Source organism: Podarcis liolepis, assembly GCF_965112155.1.
Source record: "Podarcis liolepis genome assembly, chromosome: 1".
NCBI classification, from domain to species: Eukaryota; Metazoa; Chordata; class Lepidosauria; order Squamata; family Lacertidae; genus Podarcis; species Podarcis liolepis.
In genome coordinates, this window is record NC_139554.1 from 93,329,068 (window position 1) to 93,352,329 (window position 23,262).

A 23,262-nucleotide genomic window follows, 5' to 3' on the forward strand; every position below is an offset into this window, starting at 1 on the left:
CATCAGATGTGTAATAAAATGCTTGTTTCTATATGAGCAGTAGAGAGCTGGACCACAAAGCAGAGCCTTAACTTTGCTTCCGGTTCCTCACCAGGCACCTGATTGTTATCTATCATGGGAATGTTCCTTTTACAGTCATACCTCGGGTTGAAGTAGCTTCTGGATAAGTATTTTTGGGTTGCGCGCTGCGGCAACCCGGAAGTAATGGAGCGTGTTGCTTCCGGATTTTGCCGTACGCACAGACAGTCAAAATGACGTCACACGCATGCGCAGAAGCGGCAAATCGCGACCCGTGCATGCGCAAATGTGGGTTGTGTTCACTTCTGGATGCGAACGGGGCTCCGGAACGGATCCTGTTCGCATCCAGAAGTACCACTCTATACTGAATTCAGTTATGCATGCATGCTACCTTCATAGGAACTTAGTTAAGGCTATATGTGCAGGTATCTTTTGCTGTATGTGGGATGTTAATCTTTACAGGTAATCTTATTTTCTCAGAGAAATGTAATTTTTATTTATTTAAGGTGTTTCCAAAGCAATTCTGGATGGAGCTGGACCAGGGATGGAACAGGAATGTGCTCAACTAGGTACAAATCTACTTTTTACATAAGCGGGGGGGGGGGTTGGTTCCCCTCCCCACCGCTGCCCAGCACTGGTGGTCAGTAGTGAATGCCAACAACTTTCTTGATCTTTGAAGCATGAGTAGTTACAGGCCAGTGAAACATGTTAAATGCTGTTTATGCCCGAAGATAACTGAGAGTGACTGTTGCTCATTTGTTACTTTGCACTTCCCTGCTCCTTAATTGATCCTCAACAAGTTATTGGATCTTAACTGTATACAGCCAGTACAAAAGTAGTGCCTGTGATTTGGCAGGAAATTGCATGTTGGTCATCCACATGGCTATGAAGTGTCTCATTTCATTTAGCTGCAGAAGGTAAAGTAAAATGTTAGCCATCTGTATGTAGGAGCCTTGTCTTCTTCCTTCTGGTCGTGGTAGCCAATAATTTCTCCAAGTAGTCAGTGGGTTCTGCTTCCTGCTTCACACAGGCAACCTTAAGAAGTGTGTGCTCCTTTTTGTCCCTGAGGAATTCTCAGTTGTGCAGGGAACTTTTGTATCTGTGGAGACTGCCTGCTGCAGAGATTACTCCTTATTCTGTGAGGGACCAGGAGAATTGTCATGGTCTTGTGGGTGGGGCTAAATGTGCAGCCCTGCTGTAGCCTCTTCGGTCCTCAGTGGGCTGAACAGCTTCACAGAATGGATCTTGCATACCTGGGGACATAAATATCTCCCTCTTAAACAGAACTGCATTGCTTGTCAGTTTATCAGTGGTATAAAGTGCAGGCAGTGAGGGGAGGCCCTGCTTGCTTAGAGGGTATGGGAAGCAGCACCGGAAATTGGATATTTGGGTTGTTTCTAACACCCTCCCTGGTGTGAATGTTGTTGAGGGCAAAACAGCATCTGCCCCAGAGATGAAATATTGCTGTTTCAGGACTGGAAGAACAGGATATCTGGAACAAAATTGTGGAAGGATATGGGAGCTCTGTGCATGCAAAAATTGTATGGAAAGGCTTCTAAGATGGAAGGCATATACTCCTCCTGAGTAGAGGCTGCCTTGTTTGTTCCACATATCACTCTCCCCCTGCTCCTCATTTCTTTCAGCTACCCAGCCTCACAACAATCTCATATGCACGCAAGCAGGAAACCTGAAGTGTAAAAATGTAATCCACCTTGTGGCCCAAGAAGATACCAAGGCACAAGTCTCCAAAGCTCTCGTGGAATGTGAACAAAGGCAATTTTCCTCTATTGCCTTTCCTGCAATTGGGACAGGTCTGTATTGCCTTGAGGGAAAACAATGGTGCAGCAGTAAGTGGGTGGCATAATTGAACTTCCAGTGGTGCTAATGGTAGTGGCTCAGTATTTTTATTCTTTATTCAGCAAAATGTAGACACCACTCAATTGTAACAAAAATACTAAGTGGCACCACAATACTAAATAAGAAACACGGGGAAGGTTAAGATCATTGACACTGCTGCTCCACTCCTCATCAGCCCTGCCCCACACGCTCCTTGAGTGTTTTTGGCTGGCTGAGATATCATTTTGAATTCGTGATAATGGTTCTTGCCTGCTGGGTTGAGAATAGAGGTGTGGGCATTGTGTGTGTGTGTGTGTTTGGGTAATACAGTATTGCACAAAGGCTTTTTCTGTGTCTAAAAATATAAGCACTGCTTTATAATTTCTTTTTTCTATTATTCCTCATCTGTCTGTCCAGTAAGAAGCCTGCTTGGTCTTCACATATGTATGTTTTCAGAGTTTCTTTCATTCTTTTTACCAAAATAGCCGAAACAAGTTTATAATCATTGTTTAATAGTGAGGTGGGCCTAAAGTCTTTGGGGTTCTGTATCTCTTTCTCAGATTTGGAACTTAGTGTTATGAACGCCTTCTTCCAAGTTTTGGGTATGCCGTCTCCTTTTGGGACTCCATTCATTACTTCATTCAGTGGAGGAATTATGATTTCTTGAAAATTTTTATAATAGGTAGATGTGAGTCTATCAGGTCCTGGCGATTTTCCTGTTTTTTGCTTGTTGTATGCCAATAGTTATCTCTTCCGTTGATATTGGTTCCTTAAGATAGTTTATTTGTTCCATTGTTAGTCTAGAATTTTTATTATTATTGCAGGTGAAGCAAAACGTGACCCAACTGCAGTGGCCAATGATATGATAGATGCTATAGTAGACTTCATAAGTCAAACACCTTCTCCACAGGTGAAGATGATTAAAATAGTAATTTTCCAGCCACATCTTCTAAGTATTTTTTTTGCAAGTATGCAAAGAAAAGAAGCTGCACCTAGCAAGCATGGTGGCACATCCTCGTCAAACTCCATTTTTTCTAGATTAGTAGGTAAGTAGACAGCTTCTATATGTGTAGAACTTCTTGACTGCAGATGCATTAAGTAGTTAAAAGCATAACCTGTCCCTCAATTGATGTTCTGTTGCAGATTTCTTCAGCTTCAGAAAATCTGCTGAGGGAGCTAAACCTACAATACTTTTGGAGAGAACAGTAGAGCCAACCATTTTTCAAATCTGTGGTGATAGCCGGAAGAATGTTGAAGAGGCAGAATTTTGGATGAAGGATCTGATTTTGAAGGGCCAGTATGAAACAGTTGTCTCAGATAAATGGATCTCAAACTTTAGAGAAAGCGATTATGAAAAACTGAGAGCTCTTCAGCAGCGGCTGCATGTTGCTATTAGGCTAGAGTATAAAGATTCTTCTCCTTCCCTCCACATTGTTGGCATAACCAAAGATGTCTTGACGGCCAGCTCAATAATTAAAAGCATGGTCCAAAGCATGGAGGAGCAGTCAAAAGCAGATATTCTCAGCAACTTTGTAGAGTGGCAGTATGAAGACAATGGGAAATACAAAGCCTTTGATAGCCTGACAAATATGCACTTAGAATCTGCAGCACACCAGCTTGAAATAACCATAAGGAACAAATGCTACAAAGTGGACCCAAGTAAACAATGTGCAGTGGACAACCAGGGGAGAAGCATCACCCTTCGCCGTGTATCAAAAGCTGAAGGTAAGCTTCTAAGGCATGAACAAATTGATCAGTTCTGTCCCTTGTATTCTCTGTGTCTCGCACACAAACACATACTTGTGTATCTCCAACATTTCTGCCTAGGAAAGCTCTGAAGGAGATAGGCCTTGAGTCCAGATCCAACCTCAACTTGCTTTCTGCCGGCAACCTTCTTGGGCATTTGCTTATATGAAAAGTTGCCTGCTGTGTAACTGTATTGCAAGTTATTAAGTGTGGTTTCACAGATGGCATGGTGCTGCATGGGTCTTTTTCTTCTCTTCCTCCTCCTTATTTAGAAACTGAGTTAATGGCTGGAGAACTTTTATTTTGGCTGAGGCCTGCATGGAGCAAATAGCTAACTTGTTCAGTCAGACCCGACTCCTCTAAGTCAGCTGCCCAGGAATTGGTTTTCGCCTGAGTCATACATAGCTGTCTCTCCTGTAGGGGCCAAATGTGGGCTTTCAGGCCTGTCTGTCTTGCCTTGAGGAATCTACCTAGGCCAAACTCCTTCCCAACCCTGTTCTGTGTTCTCCTCAAGTGATTTTGCCTAGCTGGAACGGGTGCACAAACCGTGATAAGGACTCACCAATTAAAAATGACAACAGATGGCAATGCCGCTCAAAATACTAACTTGAAACCTCAAACTGAAAGTTTATACCGAAACTGAAAAGTGTCCTGAAATAGGCTTCTATGTCCTTAGTCATGGCACTAACAGCACCATGTTCGTTACACAGGTAATCTGGCAGTGGACTTACCTGAACAGTGGGAAGACATGGGGCAAGCGCATCTCAAAATAGTGGAGCTAAAACCAGAAATGGAGGAATATCAAACTGTCAAGAAGATGTTTCTCCAGACTTGCAGCGTATTTACTATTGTAAAGGTAAAAACATTATTTTCAAAGTCTTGGTTTTTTTTCTGTGGGGTCCCTCCTTTCATAGTACACAGCTTATACCAAGGGCCCCTCTACACATGTGGTTTTTGTTTGTTTTTTTACATCCATGGTGGACCTAAACACAAGAGCATTCTCTCCTGCGGTTTCTAGAAGCTGATATTCAGAAGCGTTTCTGCCTAAGACCATTTAGCACTTATGCTGCTGGAAAGCAGTAGCTAGTACAGTGGTACCTTGGGTTAAGAACTTAATTCATTCCGGAGGTCCGTTCTTAACCTGAAACTGTTCTTAACCTGAGGTACCACTTTAGCTAATGGGGCCTCCTGCTGCCGCTGTGCTGCCGCCGCATGATTTCTGTTCTTATCCTGAAGCAAAGTTCTTAACCCAAGGTACTATTTCTGGGTTAGCAGAGTCTGTAATCTGAAGCGTCTGTAACCCAACGTACCACTGTATTGGGTTGATTCACCCTAAGGGTCCAAATATGTTCCTTTGTTCAAGTGATTTAAATTTTTTATTCACAGTGATGATACTGGTTGTTATCGGTGCTCTGTCTTTTTACTTGTAGATCGAGAGGATCCAAAATCCCTACAAATGGCAGCAGTACCAAATAAAAAAGAAGGAGATGGATGACAAAAATGGCCATACAAATAATGAGAAGCCCCTTTTTCATGGAACAGCTTTTACATCGATAAAGCTCATAAATGATTACGGGTTTAATCGAAGTTATGCAGGAATGCACGGTTAGTTGATTATCAAAGTGTGGCTTTTGTCTGAATGGCTAGTGACTCTTCATGTGCCAAACACATTATTCTCTCATGGTTCTATGTATGGGGTTAAAAAGAGAGTGATTGTTGTGCATCAATGTCTGCAGATACATATACTGTCATTTCAGCATTTACAATACTCAGTTTTTGTACCTTCCCCATCTGTGATTATTATTATTATTTAATTTTATTAGTCGTCATTTACTAAAAGTGCTCATCTTGCAGTATTGTAAAAAGGACAAATTTTACCCCACCCTGCTGCAGTGTGTCTGATTATGTCTCTATTATAAAAGAGGAGTAAAGGTATAAGTATTCCCTTTCATGGTTACACTTTATGGCTGAAAAGAAAAATTGCAGCTGCTTGAAACTCTGTTTTTGTATTACAAATTTGGCTGCAAACTGGTTATGGCTATTCATTGATTAGGAAGGACTCTTCTCATTCTCAGAGGCTTTCAGGATTTTTGGCTGAGCCTTTATTGCTTGACAAGAGTAAGTGTAATAGTGTTCCCAAGGCAAGGGGAGGCTGCATTGGATAGTAGATTTACTCCTTTTTTACATTAGATTTTCTTTTCTAAGAATTCGGTCATCCCCAAAAAGTGCAAGGGTAACTTTTTGCTTTTTAAGGATCTGAGCTGCTTGCTCCTTCTGCACAAGAAGCAAGGTAAAAAGCCTTTCCTTTTCAACAGAGCTTTCTGCAGTACCAGGACAGCTTAGAAACAAGGAGGAGATGGTTCCTCTGCCTTCTTTCTGAGCCTCTGCAGAAACAGTGCCTTGCAGAAAGGCAGGAAAAAGCTGTCCCACCCTGCGCCACTTCCCTTAGATGGGAAAATGGCAAGCACAATTGATGGCTTTGCTCCCAAGGTGCATGATCTGAATTCTGCTCACATGGCAGAGCTTAGTTTTGCAAGAGCATCTTGGGATCCAGGCTAGAAGCCTTCTCCTTGGCTCTGGTGAGAGGCAAGTACCGTATTTTTCGCCCTACAAGACGCACTTTTTCCCCTCCAAAAATGAAGGGGAAATGTGGGTGCGTCCTATGGGGCGAATGCAGGCTTTCGCTGAAGCCTGGAGAGCGAGAGCGGTAGGTGCGCACCGACCCCTCTCGCTCTCCAGGCTTCGCGGACCTCTCCTCAAGCAGCGGGAACGCTCCCGCTGCTTGGGGAGAGTTGCCGGCATCCCGAAGCCTGCGCGCGCTGATCTCAGCGCGTCCAGGCTTCGCGGATCTCTCCTCAAGCAGCGGGAACGCTCCCGCTGCTTGGGGAGAGTTGCCGGCATCCCGAAGCCTGCGTGCGCTGATCTCAGCGCGTCCAGGCTTTGTGGACCTCTCCTCAAGCAGCGGGAACGTTCCCGCTGCTTGGGGAGAGTTGCCGGCATCCCGAAGCCTGCGCGCGCTGATCTCAGCGCGTCCAGGCTTCGCGGATCTCTCCTCAAGCAGCGGGAGCCACCGCTGGGCTCCCACGGCTTGCAGAGAGCTGCCTGTTTGGGGGCTGGGGTCGGGGGAAGCTCGGGCTGCCCCAGCCCTGCGCCTGGGGGGGAAATAATTTTTCCCCTTTATTTCCCCCCCCAAAAAAACTAGGTGCGTCTTATGGGACGGTGCGTCCTATAGGGCGAAAAATACGGTATTTTCTAATTGGTGCGGGGAGGCAATGAAGGAAAGTTGTGTTGCTAGTGTATACAGAAAGAAAGCACAGTCAATAGATAAGGTTGAATCCTGCAATGAGAAAAGCACACCCTTAGGCAGACGTGCCATCTAAAATAACCCTCTTGTTAGCAGCATCCCTGCAATGACTTGTTGCAGTCTGCTAATAGGAAAAGGAAACTTCCCCAGATAAGTATCTGTTAAACTGTTGATACCGATGTGTGTGTTGCTGGGGCCTTTCAAGAGTGAAAGGATAATGGTACTTTGCAATTACTGGCTGCTTTAAACTTTTCATTTATCTTTACAGCTGCAGTATATGGAAATGGAACCTATTTTGCTGTAAATGCCCAGTATTCTGCCTCTGATACTTACTCAAAACCAGAAGCTGATGGGAAAAAGTACATGTACCTTGCTCGAGTACTCACTGGAGAATATTGCCCTGGAGCGCAAGGATTAGTTGTCCCCAAACCTAAAAATGCAGCCGATCCCACTGTTCTCTTTGACAGTGTGACTGATAATGTTTCTAAACCTTCCTTGTTTGTCATTTTCAATGATATCCAGGCATATCCAGAATATCTCATCACTTTTAAGAAGTAAACATTTCTCTATCTTGCACTTACCCTGATGAAAAGAAGTGCCTCTTGTTATGTAGTAGCATGCCGATACTGTATTACCTGTACATAAATGGATCTGATTACGAAATAAAATGTTGATTTGGGCTACTTGCTGAGTAAAAAACTTTTTTTATTTTAATTCTTGAAGTGGAAAGTTTGGAAGGGTCGAACCTTTTCAGGTTGCTTAGCGTGTTTGAAACTGGGATAAAACAATGGAAAATTAATTAGGAAAGGTATAAATAAGTTTAGGAGGAGGATAGCATGGCTAAGGAGCAGAGTCAAGGAAGGTAAGAGAGGCATGAGAATTGCTTTAGTTATTATATATATATTTTTAGTGAAGCGCCACTTAAAGCACCACTCTCTTTCAAATCAGAACCAGTGACGGTCCTGTGTGAGTACCTGGAGGTGGTTGGAGGATGGATGGCGGCTAAGATTGAGAATGAATCCTGAGAAGACAGAAGTACTCTTTTTGGGGACAGGAAGCGGGCAGGTGTGGAGGATTCCCTGGTCCTGAATGGGGTAACTGTGCCCCTGAAGGACCAGGTGCGCAGCCTGGGAGTCATTTTGGACTCGCAGCTGTCCATGGAGGCACAGGCCAATTCTGTGTCCAGGGCAGCTGTTTACCAGCTCCATCTGGTACGCAGGCTGAGACCCTATCTGCCCACGGACTGTCTCGCCAGAGTGGTACATGCTCTAGTTATCTCTTGCTTGCACTCTGTGTGGGGCTACCTTTGAAGGTGACCCAGAAACTACAACTAATCCAGAATGCGGCAGCTAGACGTGACTGGGAGCTGCCGCCAAGACCACATAACACCAGTCTTGATAGACCTACATTGGCTCCCAGTACGTTTCCAGGCACAATTCAAAGTGTTGGTGCTGACCTTTAAAGCCCTAAACAGCCTTGGTCCAGTATACTTGAAGGAGCGTCTCCACCCCCATCGTTCTGCCCGGACACTGAGGTCCAGCACTGAGGGCCTTCTGGCAGTTCCCTCGCTGCGAGAAGCCAAGTTACAGGGAATCAGGCAGAGGGCCTTCTTGGTAGTGGCACCTGCCCTGTGGAACGCCCTCCCACCAGATGTCAAAGAGAAAAACAACTACCAGACTTTCAGAAGACATTTGAAGGCAGCCTGGTTTAGGGAAGCTTTTAATGTTTGACAGACTATTGCATTTTAATATTTTGTTGGAAGTCGCCCAGAGTGGCTGGGGAAACCCAGCCAGATGGGTGGGGTATAAATAATAAATTATTATTTATTATAATATGCAGTTTTCCTCCCCTCCAAAATCAATTCAACTTTTCATAATCTAAAACACTTTCCTCTCAGAGTAACTGCAGTAAGCCTCTTATGTCTGAGATTAGGGAGAATAATTTTCAGGCAGTGTTAGAAACTGATATGAAAGTTAAGAGCTAAATGGTACCTTAAACTTAGGTTATGTGTGCAACAACGGAACGTCTACAAGAATACAAAGCTGAAAATGAATTGCAGCTAAAATGTTATGTTCATTTTTTACATAGTCTAGTCCTTCCCCTGCCCAACCACCTAATATTCTTAAGAGGGTCTCTTCTCCAGTCTTTAGGGAGTAGCTGGAAGTGGGGAGGCAGAAAAAGGTCCTTTCCTTCCACACTGCAGTTTTAATCGGAAATCTTAGGCACAGTACTGCGCCCAGAGCTCAGAAACTGCCCACGCTAATGAAATTCCCTGTCGCAAAATGCGCCTAGAACAATGGGAGTTTCAAACACTTGTTCCCAGGTTTGGAAGGATGTAGAGTCGGTGTGATATTTTGACAGGCATAGACCCCAAACTTCATCATTTAAGAAATTTACTGACCAGCTAACAAACAAGAAATAATAGCACCAGCATTTTCCTCCAAGATATTCTTGATTTAAGCTAAGGATAGACCTTGTTGGAAGCAGATTCACATTCCTTTTTCTGGAAATCCTCTGGACTTGCATGCCACTCAGATCAGGCTTCACTGGCCCACCCAGCAGCTCCTGCAACTTTTAACAAGTGGATGCAGGGAAATATAGTAGTTAATGCAGACTTTGCTTAGTACAAGCTATCCATAGTTTTAGGTTGGAATTAGTTGAGTGGTTTTATTTTATAAAATTGCTTGACATTCTCTTAGAGATGTGCCCCAGTTATCCTAGTGGAAGAACCAATACTGGTTACAATACCAGGACCGGAGACTGTTTTATGAAGACATGTTTAAAGGTAAAGGTAAAGGTACCCCTGACCGTTAGGTCTAGTCAAGGACGACTCTGGGGTTGCGGCGCTCATCTTGCTTTACTGGCCGAGGGAACTGGTGTACAGCTTCCAGGTCATGTAGCCAGCATGACTAAGCCGCTTCTGGCAAACCAGAGCAGCGCACGGAAACGCCATTTACCTTCCCACCGGAGCGGTACCTATTTATCTATTTGTACTTTGCTGTACTTTCGAACTGCTAGGGCATTTTAGTTCAGTCTATTTAAATTAAGGCTCCAAATAAACACCCTGATTTCACAAAACCACATTCATGTGATTTATTAATCAACAGGAAATATGAACTTAAAAATCATCACATTGTATTCAACACAGCAATGTTCCATCAGTGCAAGGACTTTTTTGTGTTCTCCCCCACCCCTGCGCCCTTCCCATTTGTTCTGGGGTATTCTCAACTATCCAGAGCAGATTTGGGGGCACTCAGCAGGAGGAAAGGGGAGAAGTGTCCTTGCCCTAGGGATAATCATTACACTAGTGTACAAATTAATTTGAATGCAGCCCACAATTGAATGAACTGCAGACACTTAAAAGATGGATCTTCATATTTACAGTATACGTATGAAATCACAGTTGCCCACATGGGATTAATAAAACTTGCTACTCAGTCTATAATTATTTTCTTAATTGCATATGGGCATTTTTAATTTGTTTAAAATAACTAAACAAATCCGTAAATCATTTTGCGGGATTCCGGAATAAATTTAAACTACATGTCAGCAGCAGCCGTCAATCTTGCTCTCTCTCTCCCCGCCCGCCCGCCCGCCCCACTCCGAGGCTGCGCGCTCTTCCCTTGCCATTACCAGCAACTGGCACTCCAATAAATACATGTTCTACCCAGAGGTAGAACACGAAATTAAAATGATTTTTTTTTAAAAAAAAGGCGATGCGGGAAGAAAAGTCTGAAAGCTGTAACGATGAGGACGTCGAAAACTCTGCTCCAACGTAGTGTGAATAATGCCCATCTATGATACAGCTCTCTCCAGTTTTGGGGCACCAGCCTCCGCTTTGGTCGGCTGGTTTTTGCCTCTCTCCTTTTTAGCCTTTTTAGCAGTCGAATATCTGATTCTACTTTACACTCCAGCTGTCACTGGTCTGCTCGGGTTTCTTCCTGGAAAACACCGGAGGCAAGGGAGGGGTGGCCAGGGTCGGGTTGGAGGCGGAGGGAACCACCCACCGGCCCTTCCCTTTTCCCCAATATCGCGTCACAGCCAAGAAAAAGCTCGGGAGCGGCGCCCGTTTAGGAAAACGAAAATGAAAGTGGCGGCTCCTCGGCCACTCTCGGAAACATGGCGGAGGGGAGGAGGCCCTTGTCTCCATTCGCCGTGCGGGTGCAGGCGGATTGGGGGACCCCAGAACCCCCCAAACAGCTGAGAAACAAACTTTTGCTCTACTTCCAGAGCCGGAAGAAGTCGGGAGGCGGAGAGTGTGAGATCCAGCTGCAATCCGGACAGGTCTTGGTTTGCTTTGCTAAGGAAGAAGGTAAGAGGGAGAGGGAGAGGGAGAGGGAGGGAGAAAATTCCCCTTCTTTTCCTGGGACTGGTGCTCCCCCTCGATGCATTTGTAGGACGCTTCCAGAAAGTAGCTTTGCTGCTTTCTTGGGAGGGAAGGGGGGTAAGTTGTTATGTGCCTTTAATAAATATTAAAAAGAAGGGCGTTCCCGCATAGGAGACACCAAAATGGGGGCTTCCGGTTTAGTCATGCTAAACTGCTTTAACAGCGCCTTTCTGTGTAAACTGAAGCCCCTCACTGTGTCTATTGGGTCTTATTCCTTGGGTTGCAATCTTAAACCTATTCCCTAAGTCTGTAAAAGGTAAAGGGACCCCTGACCATTAGGTCCAGTCGTGACCAACTCTGGGGTTGCGGCGCTCATCTCGCTTTATTGGCCGAGGGAGCCAGCGTACAGCTTCTGGGTCATGTGGCCAGCATGACTAAGCCGCTTCTGGCGAACCAGAGCAGCGCACGGAAACGCCGTTTACTTTCCCACCAGAGTGGTACCTATTTATCTACTTGCACTTTGACGTGCTTTCGAACTGCTAGGTTGGCAGGAGCAGGGACCGAGCAACGGGAGCTCACTCCGTCACAGGGATTTGAACCGCCGACCTTCTGATCGGCAAGTCCTAGGCTCTGTGGTTTAACCCACAGCGCCACCCGTGTCCCCCTAAGTCTGTAGCTAAGCCTAATAACGTAAAAGTGAAACCCCTGGCAATCCTGACAGAAGCTGTCTTGTGATTAATCAGGGGCAAGAGTCCAGCAAGTGGCCTGTGAGATAGAAACAGCTCTACTAGACAGGAGTACAAATAAAAAAATTCCTTCCAGTAGCACCTTAAAGACCAACTAAGTTAGTTCTTGGTATGAGCTTTCGTGTGCATGCACACTTCTTCAGATACACAGTGATATCTTCAGATATACCTTCTTCAGATACACAGATATCTTCAGATATACAGTGTGTATCTGAAGAAGTGTGCATGCACACGAAAGCTCATACCAAGAACTAACTTAGTTGGTCTTTAAGGTGCTACTGGAAGGAATTTTTTTATTTGTACTATGACAGACCAACACGGCTACCTATCTGTAATTAGACAGGAGTAGTATAGCACAAGGAAAATATGGATTATGGGGGGGCAGCTGGTGTGAGGGGAGGGATATTATCATCTGGGACATCCTCGTGCTCACTAAGGAACAAAGGTTGAAAATGTGTCCCTTCATTCGTCGTTATGTAGGCATACATAAAACAGTTCTGTTAATTAAAATGAAAAACAAACAAATGTACCAATAACCACCTTCACTCTCTGAATATCCCCTACTCAGCAAATTGAAGAAGGAGAAAGAGATAAAGAAGAACCACAAAAGGAAGGAAACTGGGGCGTTAGCCACAAGATACATAGAGAAATAAGCAAAACAAAATAATCGGAAGTCAAAGAGGTTTCAGACTAGATATGACTGCATACCCCCACACCAATATAATTCCATTAGTTCTGTGCCTGTTGAGTTCAGAATTTTATCATGTGGTGGAGTTGATTGCTTCCCTGTTGGATTAAAGAATTCTATCCCAGATCAGGATTTATCATCCCAAATTCCATTGAAACTGATGTTTGACCTTTGGTGTCTGGTCACTCAAAATAGGAAGGCTTGCTCACATGAGTTATGAGTCCAAATACTAACCGTGGAATTCAAGAAGATACACACCTCTTATTTATTTTGGCATGGAGAGGGATCACTTAGTCATTATGAAACTGACTGCAAACAAAACTGCTTGGCCCTTTCTCTTTGCTGCCTGAACATAGCCATGAACATTTCTAGAATCTCTACAGGGATAGGGAGCCATAGGCCCTCTAGACTCTGGCCCCTATCAGCTCCAGTTAGCATGGCTCATGTTCCATGTGGATGATGGGAGTTGTGGCATCTGGGTGGTTGCAGGTTTTCCCATGCCTAGCCAAGGAGCAGTAAGCCAGCATGGTGGTCGCTCTGTTATCATGATGACAGTAATTTATTTTTTTGTTTCAGTGAGGCAAAGGGTTCTTTCCAAAGAGACCCATGAACTTGACCTAGAGGGAAAAGGAACATTGAAGCTGGTGGTCACACAGCATGAAAAAACTGCCAAAGAGAATGTGCCCAAGAAGGAAACTGATCTTCATCAGGTATTAAGGCAATATTTGACCTGGTGGAATCTAGAGCTCTGAAGCCAAGATGTTCACCAAAGCAACAAATCAATATGCTGTTGTTCTCTTTTTAGGCTTCCAGGGGAGAAGACGTGGCAGAAGAGACTGGTATGGTGGTTTTCTTTCAGTATCATTATCATGCCAGGGGCAGGGGTGGGTGGGTTTTCCTATCCCTAGCCAAAGGTGGGGTGGGTATTTTTTGTTCTGTTTTTACAGAAAGAAAGTCCAGGCAAGCCCACTGAGGCCACCATTCTCTCCTCCTACTTCCAAGCCAATGATTTATATATATATATATATATAATGATGATACTCACCCTGTCATCTGGGGCTCGGACCACATTCTTTGTGACACACAAAGAATATTTCTCTGGTGATGGTTCTCAAAAATAAGGAAGCAAGATGCAAAAGCAGGTCCACAGACAGCTTGGACTGCAACAAAATGGGGGTGCCTTTTTTGTTCTGGGAACTTGTATCCTGGAAAGAAACAATTGGAACATTCCCAGAGCAATAAAAGGTGGGTGGGTGGAGTGGGACCTCCCACTTTCAGAGCAAGGATAATAGAATTTTGTGCTCCGCCTGTTTCTTCCATGTAAAAAATAAAATAAAATCTGCAGCCCAGATGAATTATTATTATTAGTATTCATTCATTCATTCATTCATTCATTTGATTTCTGTACTGCCCTTCATCTGAAGATCACAGGGTAGTCTACTGTATAAAAACACAAAATACCTACAAATACATTCCATCAGGGCTTTTTTTCAGCTGGAACTTGCTGGAACTCATTCTGGCACCTCTCAGGTGGGCGCCATTGCCATTCTAAGAGAATGAGGGGCGTGTTCATGGTGAGTTCTGGCACCTCTTTTTCTAGAAAAATAGCACTGCATACCACAAACACATTAACTTCTTAATTAATTTCTGACTCTTCAAGAGACATGCTTTTTTCAGGGTTTATTTACTAAGAATCACAGAATTCTGATCAATACAGTAAGTTTCTTTTTCTTCCTTTAGTTAGCTTCTGCCCAGTAATTTGGTGATTTATTCTGGTTTGCTGTGAGCATAGTTCCCTCAGTAAACATGGGCTTGGGTGGAAGCATATTAATGGCTGCTGGAACAGTATTTAACACCATCTTACACACAAAAAAAGAAGAGGATGTAGATTAAGGTTAAATCCCAGAAAAATAGTTGGCACACTGTTCTGTCTATGCTGACAAACACTGAGTAGTTGCATATTTTACTCGTTTTTTTCTCAAATCAGATATGCAGCAAGACTTGCAAAAAGAGGGCATCAAAGCAAACAGATTGACACATGAAACTCCCTGTCACAAGGAGGATATCGAAGCAAACAGATCAACACATGAAACTCCCTGTCACAAGGAGGATATCCTCACCAAATCCCACACCTCTTCCCGTGTCATTCTTGAAAATGTTGAGGAATTTTTCGACAAGCCTGATGTGTTAAATCTGCTTGTAGAGAATATCAGTGGACTCTCAGAAGGAAGTGATTTTCAGATTGAACAGATAAGTGAGAGAAATGTCGCAGTGATAACCTTTCAGCAAAGTATCGGTAAGAAATGGTAACTTTGTGTTGCTTGACAATTTCACATTGGGAGAATTGTTGGAGTTGATTCCTTTTAAAACAATTCCATTAAAATACCTGTGAAGTTCACATATTCTTGGCTTCTCAGGTTACTGGTCTGTTTTTGGAGCGTTCAAGATAAAAGCTTGATCCTAACTGTAGTTAAAAGTTTATGTAAATGGCCTTTCCAAACTTGGTGCCCTTCCCATACTTTGGTCTGTAATCTCAGTCATACCTGGCCATTGGGCTATACAGGCTGGGGATGATGGGAGTTGTATTCCAGAACATCTGGACTACAACAGGTTGACGAAGGCTGGTGTAAACATGTTTGCTACACAGTTTCTTTCCAGAAGTATTCCAAACTGCACACTTTCCCAATTCCGTTCCTCTGAATTCTTAATTAATGGTTAGTCCACTCCTTTCCATTTCAGTGTAAAAGTCTTTGCTTGTCACTATGCTGCTCAGTTCCCATACTTCCATGGCTCTTCACTTTTGTTACATTCTTAACAGATAATTTGAATTTTCATTTGGATGTAGCATTGCTCAGTATTTTAGCACCGGCTGAAGGAAAGAGTGAAAGGCAAAACTCGGTTACTGAAGGAAATGGCAGCGTAGTGAGTTGGTGCAATATCATAAGAATTGACTCTTTTGGGGAAAGTATACCTAGTTCAGTATTCTTTTTCTGAGCAGGTGTACGCAGCACACCCACAGATGTTCACCCAGCCCGTTTCCCCTCCCAACTTTCAGTTTTAGATTACTCTGTTCATGGCAGATGGGCGGGGTATAAATAATAAATTATTAAAGGTAAAGGTTAAGGTACCCCTGCCCGTATGGGCCAGTTGTGTCCAACTCTAGGGTTGTTGTTCGCCCATCTCACTTAAGAGGCCAGGGGCCAGTGCTGTCTGGAGACACTTCCGGGTCACGTGGCCAGCGTGACAAAGCTGCATCTGGCGAGCCAGCGCAGCACACGGAAACGCCGTTTACCTTCCCGCCAGTAAGCTGTCCCTATTTATCTACTTGCACCCGGGGGTGCTTTCGAACTGCTAGGTAGGCAGGTGCTGAGACCGAGCAACGGGAGCACACCCCGCCGCGGGGATTCGAACCGCCAACCTTTCGATCGGCAAGTCCTAGGCACTGAGGTTTTACCCACAGCGCCACCCGCGTCCCAATAAATTCTTACTCTTACTCTTGTCTTGGTCATGCCTTGGTTCCTGATTTCTTTGCACTGTCTGCGGTTGCTCTTTAAAGAGGAACGAAGGATAGCCCTGAGGAATCTGAGCCTCACTGAGTAAGGTTGTAAGGCTGCAGGACCACTCAGGGACAGGCGAATTCAAAAAATCTGTAGGGATTGATTTGCCTTTCTAAAGATGAAGTGGCTGAAGGTTTTTCCTTTCCTTCCAGAAAAAGAAGGCTTTGCTGCTGCTAGAGGCACCAGCTTGGTTGCCCTCAGCCCCTTTGTAATTCTGGATAGAATGGAAACAGCATTGTGCTATGATGTAGCATTATCTGGCAGGGTCTTTTTGGTGGTGGGGCATAATAATTGCTCCTGTTGGTGACCTCAGCTGTTTTGTCTTTAAAGCTAAACTTACCTGAAATTTCTCAAGATTCCTATCCCCCCTGTCCCATGCGCCAAAACAATTTTGAGCAATAATGACAACAACTGTGAATGACAGTAACATCTGTGAATGATCACAGTAGAGCAAGAAATAATTGCCTGATAAGACTTTTGCCTTTTCTTTTCAGAGGCTGCAAATTTTGTATCCCAGTGTCACAGGAACATCAGGTTTAAAGAATTCAAAATTACTGCCAAGCTGCTTGAATTGACGCAGACGATCAAAGTTGAAAATATCCCGTCAGGAGTACCCAAAGATTATTTAATTCTCTATTTTGAAAGTTCAAAGCATGGAGGAGGACAAGTGTCTAGTATTCAAATGTCACCTGAGGAGAATTCAGCCATCGTTACTTTTTGTGACCACCAAGGTAGTATATTCTATTTTTGTAGGTGACTGAAAAACCAAAACCAAAAAATTGCTCGTGGGATGGCTCAGAAGCAGGAGCTCTGTTAATGGCTTCTTGGAGATTGAGGCGTTGGTGGATTTTAAGGTCATAAAATAATCACAACTGTCATTCACAAGTCAAGGGAAGAACTGTACTTAGTATTGATAATCCAAATGGCAGGATCCGCAGGGGAGGTAGCACTAGAATGGTGATGAACCATAGGCCTGGGAAGTTTTAACCTTCCAAGCCTTCCAGGGCACCTCCAAGCATGTATTATGGCAGGGATGAGGTACCTTTTTTGGCCAGGAGGACCAGGTCCTTATCAGATCCTATCCTCATGGGCTAAAGTTGACAGGTGGGTGGGGCTGCTTGCGTGTCCATCACCTCACCTTGCAATGATGACAGGTGATTGGGCCCTTGAAAGCACCATGCACAAAGCACTTTGTGTCTGGACTTCAAAGCATCACGCAGGGCTTGCAAAGAGCCCTGGAGCTGCTTTGAAGCACCTGAGGCTTTATTTTCACCTGCGGGTATCTTTCCTATGGAGAACTCCACTGTGTGGCCCATCCAGCAGTCTTCAGCTCTATTGCACATCAGCCTGCTGTCCTTTTCCTCTGTACTACTGGAAGCACACTTTAAGGGTCACAGTTGTGCGTTGGCAGCTGCATCTCTTTGCCCTCCCCATAGAATAATATACCACTGGAATCATTCCTCCACTTTGGATTAGGCCTGTGTGCTAAATCTGTTGAGCCAGAGCGTTCTGTTTACCACAGCCTCTGACACAGAGAAGTGCTTTCTCTTTCAGTTGTGATCTATTAAGAACAACTCAGTGCTTTCTTTCAGCTTTTGAGCAGAGAACATTGCGTAATAATAACAATGATTTATTATTTATACCCCGCCCATCTGGCTGGGTTTCCCCAGCCGCTCTAGGCAGCTCCCAACAGAATAAAAATGCGATAAAATACCAAACATTAAAAACTTCCTTATACAGGGCTGCCTTCAGATGTCTTTTTAAAGTAAGATAGCTGCTTATTGCCTTTGACATTTGATGGGAGGGCGTTCCACAGGGCGGGCACCACTACCAAGAAGGTCTTCTGCCTGGTTCCCTGTAACCTCACTTCTCACAGTGAGGGAACCGCCAGAAGGCCCTCAGAGCTGGACTTCAGTGTCTGGGCAGAACGATGGTGGTGGAGACGCACCTTCAGGTATAGTGGGCTGAGGCCGTTTAGGGCTTTAAAGGTCAGCACCAACACTTTGAATTGTGCTTGGAAACGTACTGGGAAGGGTACATTGCTTATAAGAGAGTGAGAGTAGTTCCCCCTGTCCCCAGTTGATTTATTTCTCAAAACTTCATCTTTTATCAGTGGCTACATATTTCCAGAACATTTCATGATAATAGTTTCCTGGTTTCTTACTGACTTATACTAGAACTGCAAGGAAAGGTGGTGAGGGGAATCAGTTATTAAGTCCCCTCACCAGCAGCAGTGCTTTCAGCTAACCCAACAAAATGGTTTAATTTCAGCTAATCCAAGAAAAGTATTTAATATGAGCTGAGAATCAGAACCTGCTCAGTCCACTGCTCAGTCACAGAAATATAACCTTTGAGCATGAGTGTTTCTTTCACTACCAAGTTGCTAACAGTCGTGTTTAGGAGAACAAAGGAGAGAGTTTGTGAACAAAAGCAGCATGAAAGGCAATAAAAAGGTTGTGTTCATCTCACAGTTAAGCCAGGAACTGTGGTTTATAGCGCATGAGCCAGTTGTGCTCACTTTGCTTTTCCATGCTTTCACTGTAAGGAAACAAACCATGAACTTGCTTCTGTAAGGATTACAAGCCATTGGGTGTACTTTCAAGTCATTTCTGAGGCAGCCATCTTTGAGTGGTCTATGCATTTGAGGGATTTGGCATGGTAGAATATTAAGTGTGTTTTATTTTAATCTTTTCTTTTCCCCCTTTTTTTTAGCTGTGCAGGCAGCATTGGAAAAGCAGCATTTTTTTGACAATCAACCAGTTTCAGTTTATCCATACTACGGTTCTTTAGATATGGTTTTGTATGGAAAGGAGAGGGCTGAAATCAAGATGCCAGACCCCGTCAGAGTCCCCTTAGATCCTTATATCTGGCAGTTTCTACAGGGGAAGGATGGCCTGGTCCAAGAAATAAATCAAGAAATGGCAAAGTTTCACAGTGAGCTAACGTGGCCTCAGGCGACTTGCAAACAGCCAGAGGTTGTGATACACCCTTCAGCTGCCTTATCTAAACAAGGAAGGTCAATGAGGGAACTGATCAAGACTTGGAAAGATAAAATTTCTATGGAGTTTACACGCATCATGTCCAAGTTCAAGGCTGTTCAATGCAAAACCATCCCAGCAGCATGGCCTACCATAGAAAACAATTTGATAAAGGATGTTTTGGCAATTTGGGATGTTTCCAAAGAAACCGTTACCCTCGCCGGTTTTGTATTTACTGTGGACGGTGTGAAGAAATCGATAAACGAATACATGGAAAATTTGACCAAAGATGCAGAAAGAGCTAAGCAAACTATACGTGAAACTTTGGCAGTCACCCCGGGGAAGTATGCTGTTCTGCATCAGGTTTTGCTTGAAGAGAATGTCTATAAAGAGAACCCAGACCTAAAGTTCTCTTACGATACATCAGCTGAGATGGTGCAGCTGAGTGGAATGGTTGCGGAAGTCTATAAGATGAAATGTGCCCTACAGGAGAAGCTGTATAACATAAAGGAGAAAAAAGTCAACACCCCCCCTGCAATATTTCAGTTCCTACAGCATGCAAATAACAGAAAGGTAACAGTGATCATATTTGGTGCAAATAAAATTAATGCCTCCTATGAACTTCAATATGATTCTGTAGCATTATTCGGATATCTTGATGACAGTCTCTTGAAAGCAGAGGAGCAAATGATGAAAAACCTAGCTCATAAATCTATTACTTTGATGAACCGTGAACTCGTCAACAAAAGGGAATGGAAAGAACTCACTGAGCGATTGCATAAGAGGCACAATTCTGTTGAGGTAGCTTTCATAATTGATGTTTGCCTCGCTTTGGAAGAAGAGGCCAAAGTAACCATTGCTGGTTATACAAAAACTGTAGTAGATGTTTATCAGGTGCTTTCTGACTTTGTTGAAAAAAAAACACAAATTCAAAAAGTAATCCCTGCCAAGGCTGTGGTCGTTGTGCAGTTTATGGAGAAGGAAAAGGGCAACGTTTGGCAGAACCTGAGGAAGAATGGTCTGAAAATCAATTTTGGACAGCAAGCTCAGGAGAAGAATATTGTCCTGAGTGGGCCTAGAGCAGATGTGATGAAAGCAGCTGCTGTGGTTGAACAAGAGCTGGCTTCACTGCATTTTGTTATCGTGTCGTTTGATAAACCGGGAGTGAAAAATTTCTTCAAAACCCGAGAACTTACCTACATTACTGAAGCAAAGCAAACCTTTCACTGTTTGATCAGGTTGCAGAAAGAAGGAGAAGATAGAGGAAACTTTGATGAAAAACTAGGGCACCCTCACGCTAAAATAACTTTAAAACATGGTGTTGTGGTAGAGGCTTATAAGGGTGACTTGACCCGTTCCTCAGTTGACGTTGTGGTCAATGCATCTAATGAAGACCTGAAGCACATTGGTGGCCTTGCAGATGCCCTCTTAAAAGCGGCCGGCCCACAGATGCAAAGTGAGTGTGATGACCTAGTCAGAAAGCATGGACGTTTGAAGCCTGGCCGTGCAATTAGAACACATGCTTGGAATCTGCCATGTAAAGAATTGATACATGCAGTTGGGCCGAGGTGGAACAGTTCAGAAAAAGAAAAATGTACACGACTGTTGAAGGAGGCCGTGAAGCGAAGCTTAAACCTGGCAGAAACATATAACCATCACTCCATAGCCATCCCTGCCATAAGCTCTGGGATTTTTGGGTTTCCATTAGAAGAGTGTGCCCATACCATTGTAACATCCATTAAGGAACACTTGGAAGAAACCACTGAGAGTGGCTGCCTGAAACAGATCTGCCTTGTGGATGTGTCAGATAATACAGTCCAGGCTCTTGCTGATGCTTTGAATGAAATATTCGGAGAGGGGTCACCCAAAACCAAATTACTGCCCAAACCCAAATTACCGCTCAATCAGCCCACGGAAATGGGAGAGAACGTTCATGTGGTGACTTCTGCTGAAGGTGTGAAACTGATACTTGAGGAAAAAGGCATTGAAGATGCGACGGTAAGCATGTGAAATGGCCCACAAAGCATTTTTCCAAATGCATGTTGAACTTCTCTTTTTGCATTTAAATAGACAATTACAAATTAATTTGAATTGTAAAGCTCTTGTTAAAACAGGTGTGGCCAGCAGAGTGCCCTCCACATACAAGTCCCTGCAGCTCTGACCAGTGGACATGTGCCGCTTGAGAGTTCAACAACATTTAAAGGGCACCATATTGGTTACCCCTAGGAGATTTTTAAACTGGGTTGTCCAACATGGCTCCTGGAGGCACACATTCAGAAGCTTTCCATGGTACCCAGAGGATATCCTCTATGTGCTGAAATTAGGCTTGAAAGAAGCATACTGTTTTATTATCCATCCATCCATCCATTGCATTTAGATACTGCCTTTCTGCCAGGGCACAGAAGGTGGCTTACAATTTTAAAGGGCTAAAACAAGTGATATAAAGTTTGAGGTTGGTTGAGGGAGGTGTCACTCTGACTGGAGCAGGGCCTGAAGTTGTCTGTACCTGCCTCCCTTTGCCCTCTTCTTCCTCCTCAAAGGGCAGATGGCATATTGAGAGTAGGTGGTTGTCAGGGTGGATGTAATAATGATAACAGTTCTTCTGTTTTGCAAACATGCCTATTTGCTCCAAAAACCAAAATGTCATCCTTATGTTCCATGATTTACAAGGCTGTTTTCCTTAAAGAGATGATGACTTGGAATCAGAGATTTGCTTTACTATGTTTGGTTTAGAAAAAAAGCAGCCCATATGACCTGGGGATAGGGAACAAAAGACTACAAATTGCATTTATTTTATGCCAAACCAATACAAAATAAGTGCATGGTGTTTCATCCACAAATAAAAAATAGCTTTGCATGATGATGATGATGATTAAAAACCTGGTGTTTACAAATATGATGGTTTGCTTGTTGTGGATATTCCTGCTCAAATTGGACTACTGAATAATAATTTACGATGGTCATCTGTGACCGATGACAACATAATAATGTCTTGCTGGCTCTTGTCTGTGATCCAAGAGTGGTCAGATGCCCCTGGAAAATTTGAAAGCAAGGCATGACTATCTGTGGCTTGATATATGTAACCCCCTTGCAAGTATTTTTATGAGTGTTATGGTTACAGACCGACGTTGTCGTGAGCAGTATTGGAACTGATCTGAAGCTTGGTGTGGGTCCACTTTCCAAGGCTGTGCTGCAGAAGGCAGGACCAATGCTCCAAGCCCAGTTTGATCAAGCAATCCAAAACCAAGGTGCTCAGGGCAGCTGTGTGATCCAAACAGGCGGATATAACCTGGCCTGTTCCATTGTGCTCCATGCCATCATTCCCCAATGGGATGCCGGAAAAGGACCTGCAATTCAGGTAATTGCTTCATACCCTTGACCACATTAATTGTAGTGGAATGTAAAATACGCAAGTCCTATGTTCCCCCACCCCACCCTGGGGACTCACAACAGCCCCAGCTAAGACGATCTTGCAAGTAAACTGGTCCTGAGTTGTTTTGGGGATTTATATACAATCAAACTTTGGTTCCTGAACGGCTTAGTTGCCGAACATACTGACTCCCAAACACCGCAAACCCAGAAGTAAGTGTTCCAGTTTGCAAACATTTTTGGAACACCCGACGCGGCTTCTGCTTTAGTGCAGGAAGCTCCTGCAGCCAATCAGAATCTGCTCCTTAGTTTTTGAATGATTTGGGAGTCGAACAGACTCCCAGAATGGATTAAGTTCAAGAACCAAGGTACCACTGTACTAATAGCAACACCTTGAACTTGGCCCTAGCAAATGGGCAACCTCAGTCCTGTCAGCAATCGTGTACAGCAATCCTGTCAGCAATAGTACAGCAATCTGCGCTAACTGCAGCTTCCAGGTGAATTGCAAGGGAAGCCCCACATAATAGAGCACATTGCAGTAATCCAGTCTTGAAGCATCGGGTGCATGGACTACTGTGGCCAAGCAGATGCATTCATTACAGTTGGTGAAAGGCACTTTTAGCCACAGAAGCTACCTGAGCCTTTGGTGATGACCTGAGATGCATCCAGGAGCACCCCAAAACTGCGAGCCTG

General features: G+C 44.0%; 2 protein-coding genes across 3 annotated transcripts in view; both read left to right on the top strand.

Moving 5' to 3' along the window:
* The window catches only part of PARP15 (poly(ADP-ribose) polymerase family member 15), a 9,670-nt gene extending 2,083 nt beyond the window's left edge, over nt 1-7,587 (top strand). Inside the window, exons 2-8 of one of the 2 annotated variants that reach the window (XM_083490414.1) lie at nt 499-587; nt 1,662-1,829; nt 2,679-2,900; nt 2,998-3,579; nt 4,311-4,456; nt 5,031-5,205; nt 7,173-7,587. In XM_083490414.1, coding sequence (XP_083346540.1) covers nt 563-587; nt 1,662-1,829; nt 2,679-2,900; nt 2,998-3,579; nt 4,311-4,456; nt 5,031-5,205; nt 7,173-7,462 — 1,608 coding nt within the window. In that variant the 5' untranslated portion in view covers nt 499-562 and the 3' untranslated portion in view covers nt 7,463-7,587. Of the gene's footprint in view, nt 1-397; nt 588-1,661; nt 1,830-2,678; nt 2,901-2,997; nt 3,580-4,310; nt 4,457-5,030; nt 5,206-7,172 lie in introns of those variants that run through there. The other variant, XM_083490413.1, reaches the window with a different exon arrangement.
* The window catches only part of PARP14 (poly(ADP-ribose) polymerase family member 14), a 51,333-nt gene that overhangs the window by 16,225 nt on the left and 11,846 nt on the right, over nt 1-23,262 (top strand). The window contains exons 11-17 of the mRNA XM_083471205.1: nt 10,979-11,216; nt 13,242-13,375; nt 13,471-13,504; nt 14,653-14,961; nt 16,717-16,953; nt 18,935-21,198; nt 22,322-22,558. Coding sequence (XP_083327331.1) covers nt 10,979-11,216; nt 13,242-13,375; nt 13,471-13,504; nt 14,653-14,961; nt 16,717-16,953; nt 18,935-21,198; nt 22,322-22,558 — 3,453 coding nt within the window. The remainder of the gene's footprint in view (nt 1-10,978; nt 11,217-13,241; nt 13,376-13,470; nt 13,505-14,652; nt 14,962-16,716; nt 16,954-18,934; nt 21,199-22,321; nt 22,559-23,262) is intronic.